General features: G+C 54.0%; 6 protein-coding genes across 6 annotated transcripts; 4 read left to right on the top strand and 2 right to left on the bottom strand.

Annotated features, from left to right (window-relative positions):
• Nucleotides 1-172: 172 nt before the first annotated feature.
• Nucleotides 173-3,062, top strand: JCM15063_002289 (sodium:solute symporter family protein; the record flags this gene model as incomplete). The annotated part of the gene is made up of 12 exons (XM_076678192.1): nt 173-284; nt 358-885; nt 951-1,146; nt 1,225-1,362; nt 1,427-1,814; nt 1,880-1,896; nt 1,965-1,986; nt 2,054-2,232; nt 2,298-2,347; nt 2,411-2,718; nt 2,786-2,895; nt 2,960-3,062. The coding sequence occupies 12 exons, from the start codon at nt 173-175 to the stop codon at nt 3,060-3,062; spliced, it is 2,151 nt and encodes a 716-aa protein (XP_076534790.1).
• Nucleotides 3,063-3,334: 272 nt separating this feature from the next.
• Nucleotides 3,335-6,045, bottom strand: JCM15063_002288 (FG-GAP repeat domain-containing protein; the record flags this gene model as incomplete). The annotated part of the gene is made up of 9 exons (XM_076678191.1): nt 3,335-3,394; nt 3,482-3,819; nt 3,909-3,987; nt 4,052-4,113; nt 4,176-4,284; nt 4,348-4,692; nt 4,772-4,977; nt 5,056-5,496; nt 5,559-6,045. The coding sequence occupies 9 exons, from the start codon at nt 6,043-6,045 to the stop codon at nt 3,335-3,337; spliced, it is 2,127 nt and encodes a 708-aa protein (XP_076534789.1).
• Nucleotides 6,046-6,202: 157 nt separating this feature from the next.
• On the top strand, nt 6,203-6,825 carry JCM15063_002287 (uncharacterized protein; the record flags this gene model as incomplete). The annotated part of the gene is made up of 3 exons (XM_076678190.1): nt 6,203-6,249; nt 6,332-6,512; nt 6,610-6,825. 3 exons carry the CDS (start codon nt 6,203-6,205, stop codon nt 6,823-6,825), a joined length of 444 nt encoding a protein of 147 aa, XP_076534788.1.
• A 351-nt stretch (nt 6,826-7,176) lies between these two features.
• Nucleotides 7,177-13,197, top strand: JCM15063_002286 (uncharacterized protein; the record flags this gene model as incomplete). Its single annotated transcript, XM_076678189.1, has 6 exons — nt 7,177-7,433; nt 7,493-7,576; nt 7,648-10,274; nt 10,344-11,890; nt 11,956-12,776; nt 12,852-13,197. The coding sequence occupies 6 exons, from the start codon at nt 7,177-7,179 to the stop codon at nt 13,195-13,197; spliced, it is 5,682 nt and encodes a 1,893-aa protein (XP_076534787.1).
• A 288-nt stretch (nt 13,198-13,485) lies between these two features.
• ORC1 (origin recognition complex subunit 1) lies at nt 13,486-16,490 on the bottom strand (the record flags this gene model as incomplete). The annotated part of the gene is made up of 6 exons (XM_076678188.1): nt 13,486-13,728; nt 13,798-14,237; nt 14,311-14,480; nt 14,552-14,736; nt 14,813-15,304; nt 15,369-16,490. The coding sequence occupies 6 exons, from the start codon at nt 16,488-16,490 to the stop codon at nt 13,486-13,488; spliced, it is 2,652 nt and encodes an 883-aa protein (XP_076534786.1).
• A 160-nt stretch (nt 16,491-16,650) lies between these two features.
• JCM15063_002284 (endonuclease III domain-containing protein) lies at nt 16,651-17,969 on the top strand (the record flags this gene model as incomplete). The annotated part of the gene is made up of 3 exons (XM_076678187.1): nt 16,651-17,385; nt 17,453-17,541; nt 17,618-17,969. The coding sequence occupies 3 exons, from the start codon at nt 16,651-16,653 to the stop codon at nt 17,967-17,969; spliced, it is 1,176 nt and encodes a 391-aa protein (XP_076534785.1).
• Between the last annotated feature and the right edge of the window lie 192 nt (nt 17,970-18,161).

Below are 18,161 nucleotides of genomic sequence, written 5' to 3'. Positions count from 1 at the left end.
GCTTATCTGGATCCATCGGCTGCTGCTCGTCGCTTCGTTCGCCTCGTCGCTTCTCGTTCTTCCTTCCATTCTTCCGACACAAACGTCACTTTCCAACAGATCAGTCATCGCAAACAGCCAGCTCACCCAATCATTCTCCCTTCCTTTCATTGAACCTCCTTCCTTTGGCGTCATGTCTGCCGCTGGCTTCCCCGATGGCGAAGCACCGTTTGCTCCGCTTCTTGGTGCGGGCGTTGGCTATGGAGTCGTTGTTGGAGCTTCACTCTTCTTCGCTCTATTTATGTGTGAGCACTTCCCGTGACGCCGCTCGTTCCTCTAGCTGTTTCGGGACTGACTCTTTTGACGGAACTCTCTCAGTCGTGCTCACCAAGCTTCAAGCGCGCTTCACTCGACTCAATCCACAAACCGCGAGCGAATTCATTGCTGCTTCGCGATCTGTCAAGCCCGGCCTCATCTGCTGCGGTATCGTCTCGGCTTGGACCTGGTCGGCCACTCTTCTGCAGAGCTCTGTAGGAACTTACAACTCGGGCGTCTCTGGGGCATACTGGTATGGCGTCGGAGGTACAATCCAGATCGCCTTCTTCGCAGTCATGGCCGCCAAGGTCAAGATGAACGCGAACGGCGCCGTCACGTACCTGCAGATCGTGCATCGACGATACGGGACCGCCTGTCACATCCTCATGACGGCTGCCGCTCTCATTTGTGCTCACATCGTCACCGGTTCCCTCATTCTCGGAGCGTCAGCAACGATCAACGCTCTCACGTCGGCCAACATCATCGCATGTAACTTCTTGCTTCCTGTCGGAATCGCCATTTATGTCTTGCTCGGCGGATTGAGGGCGACTTTCCTTGTCGATTTCCTCCACACCGTGATTCTCTTTATCAGTGAGCGCTTTCTCGCATCACATTGCTTTCGATGCGCAACGCTCATTCCAGACTCGCTGGTTCAGTCATCTACTACTTTGTTTTCGTCACATACGGCACCTCGGACCTGATCGGTTCACCCTCCAAGATGTACGACCTCCTGAAGGAAGCTGCGATTCGAGTGCCCGTCGCTGGCAACGCGGAAGGAAGTTACCTGACACTGAAGAGCAACTCGGGCATGCTCTTTGCTGCCTCGACAATCGCCACCGGTTTCTCAGATAAGTCTTGACAGTGATTTTTGGCCAGAACCTGCAGACTGACATCTTGCCGTTTCCCATATACGTGTTTATTTGGACCAAGGTTCGTCTCAGTCCCATCTTCTCTGACTCTCGTTCAGACTGAACTCCTCATCGACATATCTCTAGGTTATTGGCAACGAGCTATTGCGTCTCGTCCCGAATCGACGACAAAGTCATACTTCTTTGGTGGACTCGCTTGGTGAGCAGACAGCCGCTTTCGCTTGCTTCGTATCCAATTGGCTCACGAGCTTCCGATGATCCAGGTTCGCCGTGCCATTTGCTTTCGGTAGCTGTCTTGGCCTTGCCGGTCGCGGCCTCATGAGCAACCCTTCCTTCCCCACCTTTCCTTACGCTTTGTCCTCTTCGCAAGTCTCAGCGGGACTCGTCGCCCCGGCAGCAGCCGCCACTCTACTCGGCAAAGCCGGTTCGGTGGCGATGCTCCTCGTCGTCTTTATGGCGTCGACCAGTGCGACCTCCGCCGAGCTGATCGCAGTCTCGTCGATTGTCACTTTCGACATCATCGGTCGCTACAAGAAGACAAAGTTGACGGCGAAGCAATCCCTGAGATTCTCAGAGTACGCCATTGCTGGGTATGCTGTCTGGGCTGGAGCATGGGCTACTATTCTGCACATTGCGGGCATCGACCTTGGCGTAAGTCTTGCCCCTTCAAACTGCTCACCTGGGCCAATCCGCTAAATGTCCACATATTGTCGCAGTGGCTGTTCTTTGTCCAGTAAGCGGTCCATTTCTCTCCTTCATGCTATACTGATACTGATTGCAGTTGTCTTCCACGTCCTGAAGGGGTGTCCTCCTTACGCCTGCTGTAAGCCTTCTTATCCGCCTTGTGCATTGCCCACGTCACGTCATTCTGACCGAGATGGTCCTAACAGGTGTTCCCGGTCGCGTGCACCGTCTGTTGGAGCAAGTGCAGCAAAGAAGCAGTTCTTGGAGGAACCGGTTTCGGTGTCGTCTGCGCCATGACCGCCTGGTTCGTCGCCTGCCACAAATGCTACGGCGCTATCAACGTGCCCAACTTGGCCCTCCCATACTCTGCCGTCTCTGGAGCTTCGTAGGTTCTTGCCTGTCTCGATCAGCGTGCGGCCGGAGCGTAGCTGATGCTGTCACGGTCCACAGAGCTGGTCTCGTCATGAGTACGCTAGCAACTCTCATCATCACCTTTATCAGTGAGCTCTGACAGTCCCAGTCATCAGAAAGCAGCAAGGCCTGACTCTTTCCCAACTCTATAGAACCCGACAACTACGACTGGACTGGAACACGTGCGATCGCGATTGCTTCTGACGATGCTTCGATCAAGACTCACATTGAGGAGGAACCGGTAGCCTCAGGTCTCGATTCGGCAGCTGCTTTCGAAAAGAAGGACGAAACTCCTGTCTCGGGACTTGCTCAAGCTCCGGCGCTCGTAAATGAGCGTGACGGCGAGGAAGCGTGTAGCGATGTACCCGAACACGAAGCTGAGCTCGACCGAGACATGCTCAACAAAGTCTTCAAGAAAGCGACTTGGGGTTCCGGGTTGATTGCAGTGATCATCACCTTTGTCAGTCTCGCTTTATCTTTCCACGATATTTCAGGGCCAGGGCTGACACGTGGTTTTCGCACCAAAGATCATTCCACTCCCACTGTTTTTCAGTCACTACATTTTCTCGCGCCACTTCTTCACTGGATGGATCGCAATCTCCATTATCTGGGTTCTCATCTCGGGTTTCCTATGCATGTACGTCGCCTTTTCCCCGTTCTTCACAGACCGCCTGTCCGGGCTGACAGTTCTGTCGGTACAGTCTCCTGCCCATCTGGGAATCGAAGAGAGAGATGTTCTTGATTGCTCGGGGAGCGGTCCGAGCCGTGTCTGGAAGGGGTTCTTCCAAGGATGTGGTTGCATAAGTCGACAAATTCATTGTGGTCATCTTCTCATATCTGCGAGTATGCAGAGCTCATTCTTTCAGCACCCATGTAGTGTCTATCTTTCCGGTATCTGTATCGAATTCACGCTTTTGTACAGGAAATATAAAGGGGGTTTCCTTGTCTGGTATTGGGGAATGTTCTATTTCGACAAGCTAATAAGCCAGAGTTACAACAAAAGCACTGTAATATACTACTAGGTATCGCGTTTCGAGCGGGGCGCGGAAACCTGCCGACACAACTTGGGAGACCGACTACAGAGCCTGGAAATTCAGAGACAACAATCTCGCACGTTTTTCGACCTCGTCCTCCCGCTGATCACAGACAAGCAGGATCGTCAGCCCGAGGTAGACTTCGAGATTATGAGCTTCGAGGATATCCTCGAACTTCGAAAAGCATACCTTTTCATTGAGATGCAGGACAAGAACGACAACTCCGAGTCCAACGATCGCTGTCAGAAGAACCGCTGTGACCCAAGGAATCCAATCTCCTGGTTTTAGGTACAACTCTTTCTTCCATTCTGCAACGTCACCATGCTCCTTGCCTTCCTTTGTTTGGAATGGAAGGATCAAGACTTGAGAATTTGGGATGACCCCTTCGAGATTGATGTAGTGGATTGGTTGAGACTTGCGTGTCGAACCAATGAAGAGGTTCTCGACATAGTTGTTGGTTCGACCGAGTCCGAGATGAGCGTAAGGGAGCGCGAGCGACATGTATGAAGTTTGAGCCAGTTGTGCGTCTTGAGAATGACACCGAGATCGAGTCAGCGTAAAGTGCCAGTAGAGATCAAAGAGCATAGATCGAAAGAATTGAGGTAGATTCACTGACATTGGGTTGAACGTCTCGCGCCGGTAGGATCTAGAACTGTAAACTTGAAGCTCGCTCCAGAGTAACTGCTCCCGTATGGCTGTTTGCTCAAACATGTACCTAAATCAGTGAAGCTCGAAACAACCTGCGGCGAAATTACCTACTCGATATCTCGATTGACCAGGTTCTCTTGGCTCACACCAATTCTTACAAGCTCCGTTGAGCACTAGCATACGCGCTTGAAATCAGTCAGCAGCTAATTCAGGCAGGAGGAGACAGGGCACGCACCTGTAGCTTTGAGGAAGAAAGCATCGTTGAAAAAGTTGTTCTTGACAAAGTTGATCTGGCGGGCAGCTCCGGATTGTCCAGTACGCTGGACAACGATATCCAATGATCCCTGAGAGCGATCACATATTGCGGTGAGACCTATGCAAGGCATCGACAAACGGAACGGACGTACATCGTCGTCGAGATCGAGCCAACTAACGGTCTCGACATCTTGGAATTTCTCAAGCTCTTCGACTCCCTTCTCTTCAACTTGGTACGCTCGCCGCTTCTTGTCGATCTGTGCTCGAGTACATTTGCCTTCTTTCTCGTCTTCGCCACATGGAACCGATTTGACGAGTTTGGCAAGTCGGTGAGACGAGCGTGCTTGAGGCGATACGAGCAATAGTAGATCGGGATATCCGTCAATGTTGTAGTCGCCTGGACGCGGCGGAGTCGGTAGCAATCCACGGAAGGAGTGTGACGAAGTGACAAGGTTGTGAGATGGGAAGAGACTCGCAACGCTGATCTTGGTCAGAGACTAATTCAAGCAACACGACGTCAACCTTTCTGCCTAGATGTTTTCGGAGTGAGGATGAGAAAGGGAAAGATGAACTGACGCCATTGTCAGGAAAATCAGTCAAGTTGAAGTTGAAATTTGGGTCGGCGACGCAAAGGTCCTCGATGTCCCGACATTCTTCTTCCGCCGTCGACGTGCTCGTACAGAGAGGTATCTGATCGTTGTAGGCAATCTGGATCGAACAGTCCTTGTTGTTGTTGTGATTCGGACAAACCGACAGGATCATATCAATCGTGCCATCTCGATCTAGGAGAGGAACGGCGCGTTGGATCAGCCAGTGCTTATGAATGGGACGCAACACGCGAAAAGACGAGTTATCTGTACCCATGTCCGCAAACCCGACATTCTTGGTCCCTTTGGGTAACTGCCCTTGTCGTTTCCACACAAACTTTCCAGAGGTCTTGTCGTTCGTCCATATCTGATATTCCAACCGACTACTGTCTTGAGGATCGATGCAGGTAAAAAACAAGTCTGCGAGGCAATCCCCATCGAGGTCTAGGAACGCATTCGAGTGCGGAGTTGGGAATTGACAGGTCCACTGTCCCGTCGGATGCGAAGAAAAGTCGAACGAGGCATCACCCGCATCTGTCAGGGTGAAGAGAGAAGTCGAATCATTCGATGGGACAGGAGACGCGGTGTTGAGCCAGAGTTGAGGATTTGATTCCGACGACGGCGTGAACCCGAGCAAAGAGGTCATCATTGTTCCTGTGGCGTCGAGCGGGATTGGCTGCGCGAGCGTCGCAGAATCGAGATGGTACGGTAAAGCTGCAGCGCCAAGCTCCGGTTAGGCGGCGCAAGGGCATAGAAAGCTAGACTCGGCCGCTCACAATAAGTTCCGTCCGGTTGCTGCAAATAGACGGCCATCCTCGTCTCTTTGTCCTTTATCCATCCGCCGTTCGGGTCCGAAGATGGGTTCTTCTGCGCCATGAGTAGCAGATCGAGCTTGCCGTCGCGGTTGAAATCTCCTGGCAAGACGTTGGTCACGACAAAGTCGGCCGGAGTTTTTATTCGCGTGCGCTCGTCCTCGTGCCATGTATAGCTCTTGCGGTCCCAGGTCCAGACGGATACGGAGCGCTGGTCGTAGCTGAGGTGGAACACATCGTTCAACTGGTCTGCGTTGTAGTCGCCAATCGCCGCAATCGAGCCGGTTTTCGGTAGCCCGAGCGAGGCGAGGTCTAGTAGACGCTCCTGAGGGAACCGATGCGGGGCAGGGAACAAGGAGCTGAGGTTGAACGAGGCGAGACTCCACGCGTGGGCTCGACCACCTCCCCACGCGATCACGACCGCAAGCGCGAACGGGATTGATGACAGCATGATGGCTCGACAGAGCCGGTAGTAAGGCGGCGTCACAGTGGCCGTTCGGGGTGGGGTCTGGCCGAGTCGAGACGAGAGTGGAGCGACGCAGCGGACAGATCGAAACGCACTGTCTCTCGCCCGCTCGTCTCTCGCTTGCTCGCTGAAGGGTACGGGGATGTCGTTCTTCTTCAAGTTCCTGACTGGAGCTGTCATCGGTGGATCGCAAGTCTCGCATCTCTCGTCCTCTTGGCGTCTCATCATCAGTGTCATCTCAATCTAATCCTCTCGCCTTTCCCGGTTGCAGTGCGACATTGTACTACCGAGACCAAATTGCGTCTACCACCTCGAAACTGAGTCACGATCTTGACCAACTGTCACACCAACTCGTCAAATCGCAGCAAGTACCCCACGAGCCTGTCCGCACGAGCCATGGAGTCGCCATGATCCCGAAACGGTTACCTCTGACCGAAGAGATCAAAGCCCGAGTACGTACTTGTCGAGTCTCTCGTTCTCCTGCTCGCGCACAGCCGAGAAATTTCCCAAAGAGATGTCCCTGACCCCTCCGTATTGCGCGTTGACTAGTGGAATGAGCAACTCGCGAACGGCTTCGAATCGGTCAGGAGTACAGACTGGTCTGCCGTCGCGATCAAGAGCTGGCAATCTGTCAAGAGTTTGACCAACCAGGCCAAGCAGGAGGGAGAAGCGCTTGACCTGTCGGCCGTGTCTTCGAGCAGGACAAACTCGGAGAGCGTTCAAGTCAACGAGAGGATGGTGGACAAGATCGATGGCAAACTATAGATTGGGACTGTGCGCGCGTGTATCCATAAAAAGTGCAAGCGGTGGGGATTAATGGATAATGAAACAATTTCAAACAGAATAAGAATTTAAGGTTCTGCGCCTACCCTTGAGTCTATTAGCGTATTGCCGGGAACTTTCCCCCATTCCCGCATTCCTCGGCAGGGTCAGCACCTTCACCCGTACACGACACGCGCGAACGACACGATCAATTTCGACAAGCTGCACGTACAAGTCGACCCTGAGCGAGGTTTGGTTCATCTCGGAGGCCAGAGTTTCCCACCACACTCAGTCTCGCCTCCCGACTCCGACCATCTCGACTGCTCTAACTCGCAGACGTAGCCACCTGAGGGCATGCAGAGATTCAGAAGGAGTCGAAGCGAGTCCAAGAAGCGCAACAACAAGTCTGCATCAGCGGCAGCAGGTTCGACGACGACGAGCACGAGCAGCCCGAGCACCAGTCGCAGAGGCTCCAGTTCGACAACTCACACGAATCATCGTCAACAGGACGAAGACGTAGACGATGCGAGCTTGCACGGCGGTCCAATGGTCCGCAGTGGATCAACCTTATCCCTACCCGAGCCGGAACAATTCCGCACCTCGTTGATCTTGTAGGTCGTTCCCTTACCTTGTGCCATGTCTGCAACCCACTGACCCTTGTCCCAACCAGACCGCACTTGGCGGCAAGGTTCGAATTATTGAGAGGCGACGATGGACAGCTGGTAGACTACGACACTATCCACACTCACCTCGAGTGCGTTCGCCTGTTTCCTGCACATTGGCTACTCTTAAGGGCACTAACTGCTCACCTCATATGCTACACAGTGAGCAGCGCAGAACAGGAAGACTGACGATGCACGAAATGGAGACTGTGCTTCAACAATACAAGATCCAGTCCGCATTCGAGCAACAGCAGCAACCTCTACCAACCAGCTCTCAGACCGGACAGAAGCAAAAGAAGAAACGGATAGATTGGACCGGCGTGGATCTCGAACAACTTGCGAAAGCCACCAACAGCCATTCAGGATCGATTCCGAGGATCGAAGTTCCACCTCCTCTGCCTACGACTTCTCCCGTTCTCGCTTTGCGGCAACTCTCTCCTCCCGCTCCTTCCAGCACGACTTTCCCAAATGAGCGAACCAGTCTGATGAGCACGGCGTCTTTGAACCCTTCCAGTTCTTCGATCAACTCTTTCGTTTCGTTCCTCCCATCGTCACCGGAGATTTCCAAGGCACAACCTACTTCAGCTAGCGTCGCACTCGAAGAACGACAAGGATCCGCATCCTCGACTCGATCAAACCCGATGTCAGTGTCTTCGCGCTCGTCGTCTTCTCCACATTCTTCACCCGGATCGAGGCGAATGAGAAATCATGGAGACGGAAGAACCTTGTTTGGAGGGGGCAGTGTCGGAATGTCGAAGAGTCTCAGTGGGAACAGTCTCGATTCTCAAGCGAGTTGGAACTCGACGAGCCGGAAGAAGCCGCCACAACGTCCGCCGCCGTTGCCGCCACAGCAGGACGATCTAGACAAAGCGTCGTCTGAATCTACTGAATCCCACGAACGAACAGTAGGAGCGGATGAAGGGGAACAAGACGGGATCGAGAGAAAAGACGAGGAGTTGACGGAGAGCCAGGTCAAGAGGATATCGATGGTACTCGACGATGTGAGAGATCATCTGGGGCTCGGGTCCCTCCGGTCAAAGCTTCCCCTTGGTCAAGACAGACTGGACGAAGAAGGGGATGACGAGTCGGAACATCTGTCAGCCAATGACAAACAGTCGCTCGTCGAGGACGATGAGCCCTCCGAGGCAGAGGAAAAGGTTCCGGATGCGGCATCAATAAGATCGACAGTTTCCGCAGTCACCGAAGCTTCATTAGGAGGAGAGGAGCAATACGACGCCCCGCGACGAGTTCCGTTGCCACCTTCCATCGCTTCTTCCCAATCTGTCCGATCCATGTGCCCGGACTCGCCCCCGACTCCATCTGCTCCTTCCCACCCTGCGCTTCCGCTCTCTGCTTCCTCCGCCTCTATTTCGCATACGTCCAGGTCGAGACAATACACCTCCGAAACCGACACTACAGAAACCCCTTCGACACCGAACGGAACCGTCGTACCAAAAGCATTCTCGTTCCCTTTCGTTCCTCCTCGAGATCTCTTCGCACAAGAGCGTGACGAAGGAGACGAATTACCAGACGAAATTTATCCGGATGATTCGCGAGGATTTGCGGAAGAGGGAGAAGAAGACGAGGAGGACCTGACAATGGTTGCCAGCTCCATCGCTTTGCCGTCCTCGGACGAAGAAGATGACGCGGAATCAGCCAGGATGCCCGAATCATCAGAGCTTCTTCCACAAGACTATCAAGAAGTCGAGAAGGCAGGAATGCGGGACTCAGTCCAATCAGATATGAGTCTCGCTACGGGAGGAGGTTCGAGTTTCCACGAGGACTCTGATGCGTCCGCCTCTAGTCAAGAGCAAGAAGACGTGTGGGAAGTAGCCGATGCTCCAGGATCCGAGGATTCTGCCAGAACATCCGGGGCTTTCAAGGATACATCCCTTCCGTCGCCGACTTCGCCACCGCAGCCTCCATCAGAGCCACAACATGACAGAGAGCTCGAGCGACCGCAGGATGGAGTAGAGAAACTTGACGTTCCTGCCCTGTCGTCAGCACAACTCGATCGACTCCCTTCCGAAGAGTTGTTGGCAATGATCGCGACCGCCGGTTCGAACTCAAATACCGTTGGGGATCTTGTTCTCGAGGATCTCGTCCTGATACAACAGGCTCTAGTCAAACGAGCTGAAGAAAAGAAACGGAGAGCCCTGGGAACGGATCAGACGGATGTTGGGATCAACGAAGAGGAAGACGAAGAGATGGCACCTAAGGTCATGGGAATCGAGGAGGACGATTCCGAAGAAGAAATGGAGCAAGACGCGGTCGAATCTCTTCGGGATGAGCAAGACTTCGATGCTGGAGGTTACTATCGTAACGATGACGATGCCGACACGGGTAGCGATAGCCACTCTATGCGAGACGGGGAAGAGCAAGCAGAAGATGTCGAAACGAGCAGCATGGAGACTGGAGGCGGGTTCGGAAGTAGGAAAGACTCAATCGAGAGTGGCGTCACTTCGACAGGAGCCTTCGACTTCGGGGATGAACTCGCTGGTCTCGGATTCAGTTCGCTGCCTCTACCTTCGCCTTCAATCTCAATGACAACGCCAAACAAACGCTCTTCGAAAAGGGCTAGCAACCGAGCGTCGGTTAGGAGTAACGTCACGAAGGACTCGACCACCAGAATCAAGCGTATTGACACGACTATGCTGCTTGGACCCGAGTCGAGCAAGATGGAACTTCAGACAAGTCAAGCCAGCTCGTCTCCAGGATTCACAAATTCAGTCATCACTCCCTCGACGAGTCAATCGGACGCTTTCGAATTCAGCAGTCTCGCCGGATCTCGTGAGTTGAAGCGCTTGACGCAACATGAATGCGCTCTAGACCAACGCTGACATCCTCTTTTATGATCAGCCGATGCGTTGGACTGGAGCGAACATCGCGAGGCACAGATGCAGGGCTCTCCCTACGGTTCGGACGACGCTCAAGCGAAATCCGACGGTTTCTCACCCGATATTGGCGTAACTCGCTCACCAGCTATGCAAGACTTGGCGGCAGAGCATTACGAGCCAACTGAAGTCGACGAGTTGCAAGCGGAGACATCGCAAGGTGGAGTGGAAAGTGCTAATCAGGTATCCGAATCCCCTGGACGACCAGCGACTGGCGGCGACCCTTCAGAATCAGTGTCGACTCTCGGCGCTCCTGTTGAACTTGATGCGAACCCTCCGACACGAGTTGCTCGTAATATGCCTCGCCGAGACCCGACTACCTCGATGCTGATTCGAGACGTGCGCAACCAAGCGACTCTTGCAACTATCGCGCTCAAAAAGACGCCAATCTCACCCCCAACGCGCCCATTGTCGAAACGTTCAATTCGAAAAGGCTCGATTTCGTCACCTCATCTGGTTTCGGCTCCTGCCGACATGGCCACTGTCCCCATCGTTCCCTCTGTTCCTACCAACATCATGCTTGCGCAGACTTCGCCGTCCGCGCGGTCACCTCGTGGACCTCTCAAAGCAGCGAAAAGCAAGAGCAATCGCAAAGAGCCCGTTGAGAACGACGGGTCCAAGTCGAAGGGACTCAGCCAGCGGTTCAAGATGTTGCTCAAGAAGCAAAGTCGTGACCATCTTCCACTCAACGGAGACGAGGTCACACCATTCGTAGATTTCGACTCGACAGAAGCTGCCGATCATGTTGCGCCTCCATCGTCATCGGAACCTCCGCCGATTACGCCCCCGAACCAAGACACGGCTCGATTCGCTTCGCCTGGATCCTCTGAATTTCCTCAGACACCTGACGATGATCCGAAGACTCCGCTTGCACAGCGAAAATCAGCTCCAAGCGCAGTCCGATCCCCGTCTCATCGTCCAGCAGCACCAAGTCTCGCAGTCGTGGAGGAGCTCGTCGAGCGGGGATCACCGCCCCTTCCGAGTCAATTGTCTGCCTCGGCACCTCCGCTCGCATCACCCGTCCCATCGTATTCGTCGGGCAAAGAGGGTCGCGGACTGAATCGTTTCGTCTCCCGTCTGCGAAAGTCACCAGTTCCGCCGCCGATCAGCTCTCCGCAACTGTCCAACAGTGACGATAAAGACACGGTGTCTTCGTATCGCACGTCTTCTCGAGGTTATGAGGATACGCCAACAGGTCTCGGAATCGACGCCGTGCGGTCAAGTCGGATCCCCCTCTCTGCCGAAAGCAGTCCACGACTCGACCGTGACCAGGCCGTCTTCCCACCTGTGCCAAGTACTGCGCCGCTTTCGGTTGGCCGGAACAGTCAAGCTTCTTTCGCGGTCCAGCAAGTTTCACATGGCCCGGTCGAATATTCTTCCTCTGCTGGAGGTCGCGTATCTCTCGAGAGTAGCCGAGTCTCGCGCACGAGCGGTCATCCGGTTCGCTCCTCAACGGGCTCGATGCAGCGCTTGTGGGAAGCGGCCGAAGATCTCGGTTTGCCACCTGACAAGGTCAGCTCGCCATCACCACCATGAGCGTTCAAAGGGACAGAGAAACTGATTCAGTCTGGCTGCAGGTTCGCGAACTCGTCGACTCGGCATATGCGCAATCGCCAACAACATCTCACGGTCGTAGCAACAGCGACAAGTCGGTATCGGTCAGCTCACCACGCCGTCGATACTCGAATGCCTCGAGTTCGAGACGAGGTCGCTCCGCAAGCGACACTTCTGTCGGCGGATCTCGACATGGTCGCAAGAACTCAGCTTCGTCATCACGGTCGATACAAGGCCGTAGCCCCACGCCGCCGCCTGGATCGCGACATTTGCGCAAGGCATCGATCACGTCTATACGAGAGGCCGAGGCGATCCCGGAGCTCCCGGCTACCTACAGCTCGTCCTCACTTCCTCCTTCATCGAGCGCGAACTCGAGACTGAGCGTTACTGGAGCTCAGTATCCGCCGCCGGCATCTCCTTCTCTCGGCTCGATCATCAGCTCGCGTCGTTCAGGCTATGCCGATTCGTTCCTGGACTTTTATGCACAAGCGAGTGATGACTATGACGAGGCCGATGTGCCGCCTGTGCCTCCGATCAACGGCCGCTTCGCTTCGGACCGATCTCTGGCCTCGAACCTCGACGGATTCGAAGATCTCACTCTGGGAGCTAGATCCGCAGAGCTCGGAGAGGAGGAAGAGTACAGAGGTGGGGAGCCTGACGAGACTGAAGGAGGCGAGGTCGTGTGGCAAGTGTTGTCAGACCTGCGCAACAACCGACTGTCCACCATTTCCAAGAACTCGAGCTTTGGATTCGATTCGAGGGATTCGTCTTTCGAAGTAGATGACCCAACACCGCACGAAACGGCCTCGAAGGATCGGTCGGAATCGATTGCAAACATGTTGAGGTGAGCCTCCCGTGTTCTTTGACATTTCTTTCTTAGTTTCTTGTCATCACTTACCGAGTGTCGGTTGAACTGTAGACATCGAGACCGCAAACGGTCGTCGGCTCAGATGCCACCGTTCCAAGCTGGTCGATTCCCCTCGATTTACGTCCGGGATGAACAGAAGCTCCTGGACCTCAGTCACCAGGGTGGCGTGGCTGAAGAACCGCACGGCCGCTTCTTCGTTCGTCCCAAATCTCACGACCACGACGAAACTCTGAATGCAGCCGAATCCACTATGCCGCCTTTGCCGGAACACTATCAACAGCTGATTGCATCGGCTGGATCCTCATCCTTAAGAACCCAATTTGATCCTTCTTCCCTTCCTCGGTCGTCCGATTCCTTCCATCCGGAGCGGCCAGATCCGCGCTACGAAGACGCCTGACTAAACCTTTGTCTTGCCCGGCACGCCTGAAAACCACTTCTTTCTGCCTTGCTCACGACCTTTTCACGAACTCTCTCCACTTCGTTTTTGTTTGCTTGTTCTACATTTTGCAATTTCGAGCTTGCATGAGGCAATGAGTCTTTTCGCGCATCCGAGTAAGTTCGATTGCTGGAAGTTGCATTTGCTATGCGGTGCGGTCGGGAGACGTTGATACAAAGAGTACGACAAAAGAGTGCAAAGAGATAGAAGGTTGAGTCTCGTCAAGGATCTATACAGCAGAGAATCGGTTCAAGCTTGAGGCACATGGTTCTTGAGCACTTCGTCTTCCCTCAATGCTGCAAACACGTCGCCATCTTCGATCCCAAGTTTGACTTTTTGAAAAACGTCCAACCTCTGGGATTCGGTCGCTAGCAACCTCATGGCATGTAACTCGGACACGAGCGTCAACAGGTCAGATTTCGAGGGACCGGTACCGGCAGCAGATGACAAGAGGTGGGTTTGCTTGAGAAAGTTGTCGTGCCAAGACAGTACCTGTTGTCGAATTTGGTATCGGTACTTGTCAACATCTGACAGCGAGCGGGGGAAAACGGAGAGACGAACCGAATCTAGTTCGACTTGGGGAACTCCAGCTCGTCGAACACACTGCACAAGGGCCAAGAGTAGAATCTTTTGGTGCAAGCTCAAGCGTTTGACGAAGAACCCGGGACCGGATTTCGTCATCTCGTTGTAAGCGGCAGTCGCGTCTTGGATCGTACACTTGATCTCGGTCGGCACTTGATCTGGAGCCATGGCCGAAGCGGTTCGTAGTGCGACTCGATCGAGCGTTCTGCGCGCAACATCAAGGGCTTTGCGAGCGTCTCCCGAGATTCCGGCGACTGATTTGGCGATCTTTTGAAGCGCGACATCGTCAAATAACTTGACGGGCACAGCTTCCTTTCCGGCATCTGCGTCTGAAGCGGACGTGACGAGCGATAACCGAGCTCCGAGAATCCGCTTCAATTCGTTCCAGGTATAGGGTTGGAACGGAATCCGGTTCGTGCCTTTTCAATCGGGCACGTCGCATCCGTGGTCAGTCTGCCAAACTGGTGCGGGACACACGGATACGCGACTTACCTAGCCGAGACCTGATCTTTCCGCTCAGTTCACGTTCCGGGAGATCCATCGTGTTGGCGACTGCAATGACGACTAATCTCGAGTGCGGGGAATGCGGCCAGTTGAAAAAGTTGTACAACACGTCTTGACGTTTCGTCAACATTTGATCGAGTTCGTCGACAAGAACGACCCTGCGCCAGGACGAGCTCGTTAACAAGCTCTTGCCTTGGACCCCTGGATCGAGACAAGAGAAATTTCTCACGTAGTTTTTCTCGCTGGATCCGGGTTTGCGAACCAGCCTTCGAGAGCAGCTAGCGCTGCTTTGGGACTGATTTTCGTCGTGATACCATTCTTGTTGTTGAGAGCATTCCAAAGGTGAGAGAACGCTGCGTTCGGTTCCGAAATCTTCATACCGTTGATCTCGACAAACGTAAACGGGTCCATATCCTGCACACCGTCGGCAATAAGGTCAAGAAACCTGCAACGAGATGCAACAACATTTGCTAGGGGAGAGACAGCTTACAGGATCCTTCTGCAGTTCTCTCACGACACTATGTACAGTCGCGGTTTTGCCGGTGCCGGGAACCCCGTGAACGTACAGGCAGCCACCACTTCTCGACCAGACGGCGTCTTCGACAAACTGACGAATCTTGTCACGCTGTTCCTCGCGACAGGGCAGCGAATCTGGAGTTGCCGACACATGTAACAACGCTTTCGCACGTTCAATCGGTGTAGGGAGGGACGCGAGGTACGAAGCTGAAAGGAGGGGAGGGATCGGATTGTGACTGGTCGCGGAAACATCACCGTCATGCTTTTTCCTCTGCAAAAGTCGATTTTGCTTCGTGGCAGCAGGTCGAGCACGCTTCGCCTTGCTTGGAGAAGCGCGATTGCGCGACTGGCGTTTGCGAGGAGATACGGTCGCTTCCTCTTCGTCGTAATCGGTCTGTTGTGTCTCTTCGTCGTCTTCTTCCGACGAGGATGACGAAGAATCGCCGGCTCTGCGGCGCTTCGGTCTCTGTTTCACGTTTGACGGAGTGAGCGAGCTTCCGCGAACCATCGAGTCAGAAAGAAAACCGTACGAATGCATCCTCGTCGTCCTCGTCTTCATCTTCTTCCTCTTCTTCACTCTCGATCGCCCGGGTTTGCTTGGCCAGTTCCGCTTCAAGCGCAGCTTTCTGTTTCCGCCGCTTGATCTCTTTCTGCTTCCTCGCCTGCATTCTCTGCTCGATCTCGGCTTCGTCCTCTGGTTCAGACTCGACAAACGCAGGTTCGACGTGCCACCCTTGCACTTTCTTGTCGACCTCTTGATGGTTGTTCCAGTTCTCGATCCCTCTTTGCCTTATAGCTTCCCAGCCACCTTCCTCGCATTCGTTCAGGTCCGACCAGAACCCGGCGCCCGAAACGGGTTTGACATCGTACACGGTCCTCACGAGGAATGTCGGACACACGCGTTGCATCGCGCTCGTGATCTCGGGCACTGAGAGGTCTTGGTCTGGACCGGTTGGTTGTGGCGTAGACGAAGGTGACAAGATCTCGACGAGTTGCTTGATCGCAGTTAGAGGTACTGGATCACTGTGCAGGGGAGTTTTGAGACTCGCGACGGCTGAGACGTAGTGGGCAGACGACGATTCGCGATGCTTCGATGGGGACTTGCGCTGGTGTTCGAGCAAGCGCGCTTCGGTCAAGTGAGACGAGTCTGCCGTGTAGTACAACTCGTACGGTAGGGTCGTGTGTCCAACTTCGTCGTCGTCGGGACCTTCGGGACCCCAAACGGCACCAGGTCGAGCGAACCACCTCACGAGGGCGAGTTTGTCAAGGTTGACGTCCTCGTACAGCCTCGTGATGACGGCTACCTTGTCCCCTCGCTCGAGTTGATCTTCGTGTCGCCATCCCGAGTAGTCGTCGCCCTCGTTGAGGGGTTGTTTGCGCTTGCGTTTCGGAGCGGGAGCCTGGTACAACGGCGGATGCAGGAACTTTTGTTTGAGCGTGACCGATTCGTCCACGATGACGACATCGCCGATGCGGTACTCGGTCGTGTTTGAATCTCCACTCGAATCGCTTGCGGTGATCGTGCGGATGAAGGACGAGTGGTCGACCTGGTTCGAAATGCCCAAATGACGACTTGCACGCTTCGACGGCGTGCTCGGCCCCTCGGATCGTTTCGTGGGGACATAACTGGGCGTCGACCACTCGTCAGGCATTCGCTCCTATGAGGCCGGGCTTGCGAGGTGAGAATTGAGATCAAGGCATTTCAACGCGCGACGACGCGACGAATTGATTTTCCTAGTCTTTTTGACTTTTGATTTGTCTCTCCTCCACTCGCACATAATTCTTCGAATTCTCCTCTCTCGACCCGCCGCGATGCCTGCAATCAGGACTCGCAAGTCTTCGCTGTCTTCACAAGTGACTCTGTACGAGCCCGACGTTGGAACTGCGCGCCAGACGCCACCTCCACCGCCACTGCGTCGATCCACTCGTTCGACCCGATCTACCCCGCTGTTCGATTCGCGATCGGACTCGGACGACTCATCCGAAGAGGACAAGCCCGAGGTGGCTGTGAAGGTCAAGCAGGAGGCGACACCGCGAAAAGCGACTCCTCGCAAACTCGCCCTCACGACGCCTCACCCTGCTCCAAAGAACTGGCAACGACAGTATGAAGTGATCGAGCACCAACGTCGATCGATCGTCGCTCCTGTCGATCTCATGGGATGCGAACAAGGAGGTCACGACGTCGATTCGAAACCAGTCGTACCCCTCAGTCGCAAGGACAAGAAACTCTCGACGCTCGTGTCACTCATGCTGTCGTCACAAACGAAGGACCCCGTTACTCACCTTGCGACCCAGAACCTGCGTCTGTACCTCCCCACACCGGGACTGTCTCTCGAAAGTTTGCTCGAGGCAACGGTTGAACAGATCGACGAGTGCATCAAAAAGGTCGGGTTTCACACGACCAAAGCCCACAACTTGAAACTCATGGCCGAGAAGGTTCGTGACGAACACGCCGGAGAGGTGCCCGAGGACCTCGACAAATTGCTCGAGTTTCGAGGAGTGGGACCCAAGATGGCTTTCATCGCAATGAGCAGTTATGGTTACAATGTCAGTTTGATTGTACCCTTTGATGATCGAATCACGTTCTCACACCCAAGTTTCGTTCAACTTGCAGATTGGGATCGGTGTTGATACACACGTGCACCGCATCACTCACCGCCTACGGTGGCACCGCAAAGAACCGAAAAACGCTGAAGAAACGCGGTACATTCAATCGTCTTTGTCCCTTCTTTGTCCCTTTCTCCGAATGTGATCCACTGACGAAGAAATATTTTGATAGTGTCAATCTTGAGTCATGGTTGCCACGAGAACGGTGGCCGGTAGTCAACAAGATGTTGGTCGGATTCGGACAAGCCGTGTGCAAACCGGTCGGACCTCGGTGTGACCTGTGTCATCTAGGGCAACAGAAACTGTGTCCTTCGAGACGAACGGTCGTACCTCCTTCACCCTCGAAACGAGCTAAAAAGGAAGAAGACCTCGATGAAGGTAAACCCAAGCTCGAGATTGCAGTCGACGAGAACCCTCTGCGGTCGGTAGAATCCCTCGTCGTCAAAATCGAAAACGACGCAGAGGACAAAATCAAAATCGAAGCCGTCGATACTTTGATCAAAGTCGAACCCGACCTTGCATGACAACCTTTGGCCGAAGCGTAGGATCGGTTTACCTTTTTGTTTTTGTTTCCATTTTGGTGTCCGTTTGTTGGCTTTTTCGAGGTTGTAGGATTACGGGCCTCGAGGATGGGTTCTTGTAGCTTGACATGTCTGTTTCATGGAAACGTATCGTTGTTCTCCTCGTAGTCCTCTCGATTGCATCAATACGCAGGC

This window comes from Sporobolomyces koalae, assembly GCF_050403365.1.
Source record: "Sporobolomyces koalae JCM15063 DNA, S_koalae_JCM15063T_v1_ctg12, whole genome shotgun sequence".
NCBI classification, from domain to species: Eukaryota; Fungi; Basidiomycota; class Microbotryomycetes; order Sporidiobolales; family Sporidiobolaceae; genus Sporobolomyces; species Sporobolomyces koalae.
This window is presented reverse-complemented; position numbering and strand designations above follow the sequence as displayed.